This window comes from Vollenhovia emeryi, unplaced genomic scaffold (assembly GCF_000949405.1).
Source record: "Vollenhovia emeryi isolate VEMERY1.0 unplaced genomic scaffold, V.emery_V1.0 DF945869.1, whole genome shotgun sequence".
Taxonomy (NCBI): domain Eukaryota; kingdom Metazoa; phylum Arthropoda; class Insecta; order Hymenoptera; family Formicidae; genus Vollenhovia; species Vollenhovia emeryi.
This window is the reverse complement of record NW_011960497.1, coordinates 1-1704: the sequence shown is the minus strand read 5'-3', so window position 1 is coordinate 1704 and position 1704 is coordinate 1. Positions and strand designations below refer to the sequence as shown.

At 64.9% G+C, this 1704-nt stretch overlaps 1 protein-coding gene across 1 annotated transcript; it reads right to left on the bottom strand.

Annotated features, from left to right (window-relative positions):
• Window positions 1-254: 254 nt before the first annotated feature.
• LOC105560594 lies at window positions 255-1020 on the bottom strand (the record flags this gene model as incomplete). Its single annotated transcript, XM_012009839.1, has 1 exon — window positions 255-1020. A coding segment is annotated over exon 1 (766 nt), but the record flags the coding sequence as incomplete, so codon positions are not given.
• Between the last annotated feature and the right edge of the window lie 684 nt (window positions 1021-1704).

The window sequence follows — 1704 nt, the reverse complement described above, 5'->3', positions numbered from 1 at the left end:
GCCTCAAAGTAGCCCTCTCTAGCTCGTTCGGCCGCCTGCTCGCCTCTGCGCCTGCAGCGGGCGAGTCTCCTCTGCTGGTGGACGGCTTGTCGTCGCAAATCTGCGATCTCTGCCGTCCACCAGTAGACGGCCCGCTGAGGCCGAGTCTTGGACCGGTGCATCGCGGCATTACATGCCGCTGTAAGCGTTGCCCCGATCCACTCGGCCTCTTGCAGGGGGTCCGTCTCCCGGGTCTCGGGGAAACTTCCCCGGACCCAACAGGCGGCCTCTATCGAGGCCATCAGGGCGTCCTCGCGGAGTTTCCGCAGGGCCCATCGCGGTCGTGTCTCTTGGCGACGCACGGAGGAGAGGGCACCGAACTCCACCGATATATGTATATCGGTGGTCCGACAGAGTTTCGATGCCCTCCTCCACCCTCCACCTGGTGATCAAGCGCATGGCCGAGGGGGTAGCCCATGTGATATCCACAATGGACTCCCCCTGTGTCCGCACACAGGTGGGGGTCCGGCCCTCGTTCACGAGGACCAGTCCGTGCATCGCCGCCCATCTCGCCAGCGCCTTGCCCCTCCCGTTCGTGCGCCGGGAACCCCAATTCGTATGCCACGCATTGAAGTCCCCGGCCACGAGGACCGGCCTCGGACTCAGGCGTATGAGCGTCTGCCCAATGTCCGAAAGCCAGCCCTCAAAGGGGAGGAGGCGTCTGGTGGGCCTTAAATAGGTCCCAACGACCGCGATGCGTCCCCATTGCACAGCGACATGCCGATCGCCTCTCTCGATGACGGTCGTATGGGGCCCTCCGGGCTCCGACCGCCATCGGATCGCCACCGAGTCCCTCTCCCGCCCGACAGCCCAGTATGGGCTGTTTTCCGGGGCGCGATGAGGCTCGGAGACGATCGCCAATGTGAACCCCCTCTCCATCATGCTTTGTTGGAGCAGATCTTGTGCGTGTGGAGAGTGGTTCACGTTGGCCTGCAGTAGGCCAAGTCCTCTCAGATTTGGACGAGGGGGAGGGCGGGACATTACTTAGCCTCATTATCCCCCCCGTCCGATAGGGCCTCAACCTCCATGGCCTCTGGTGGAGGTGAGGCCTTCTTTCCTGGCGCCTTTCCGCGAGGTTGGCGCTGTGATTGGGGCTCCTCCTGCGTCGAGCCGCACGCTTCCTCCCTCCTCTCCTCCGCCGGCCGCGCTTCAGCCGGTGAGGGAGCACCGGTAGCAGACGCCTGCTCCATGGCGCACTGCCCCGGTTGTCTCCCCCGCACGTTCTTCTGGGCGCACACTTTCGCGCCCAGACGTGCGTTGCCGGCCTGCCCTTGTCAGTGCACAACGGGCACTTCAGGGCAGACCGGCAGTCGCGGGAGGTGTGGCCGGTTTCCGAACACCGGTAACACCTCCCGCTTCTGTCCACTGCGCTAGGGCAGGTCGCCCTCATGTGTCCCCTCTCGAGGCACTTATGGCACCGCATAGGGCGCACCTCGAGAAGGTCCACGCGGGCCATCCCCCAACCGACCCGGATCTTCCTTTTTTGGGCCAGCTCTTTCGCCGCGGTGAGGGGCAGGCGCAGCCAGAGGCCGTGCTTGCCTCCGGCGGCCGGTTGCAGCGCTCCGCACTGTATGTCGGAGACGCCACAATGCACGGCCTCTGCCACCCACCCCCTCACCTCCTCGACTTCTAAGGTGTCGTCGAGGTCACGCATGCGGACCTCAG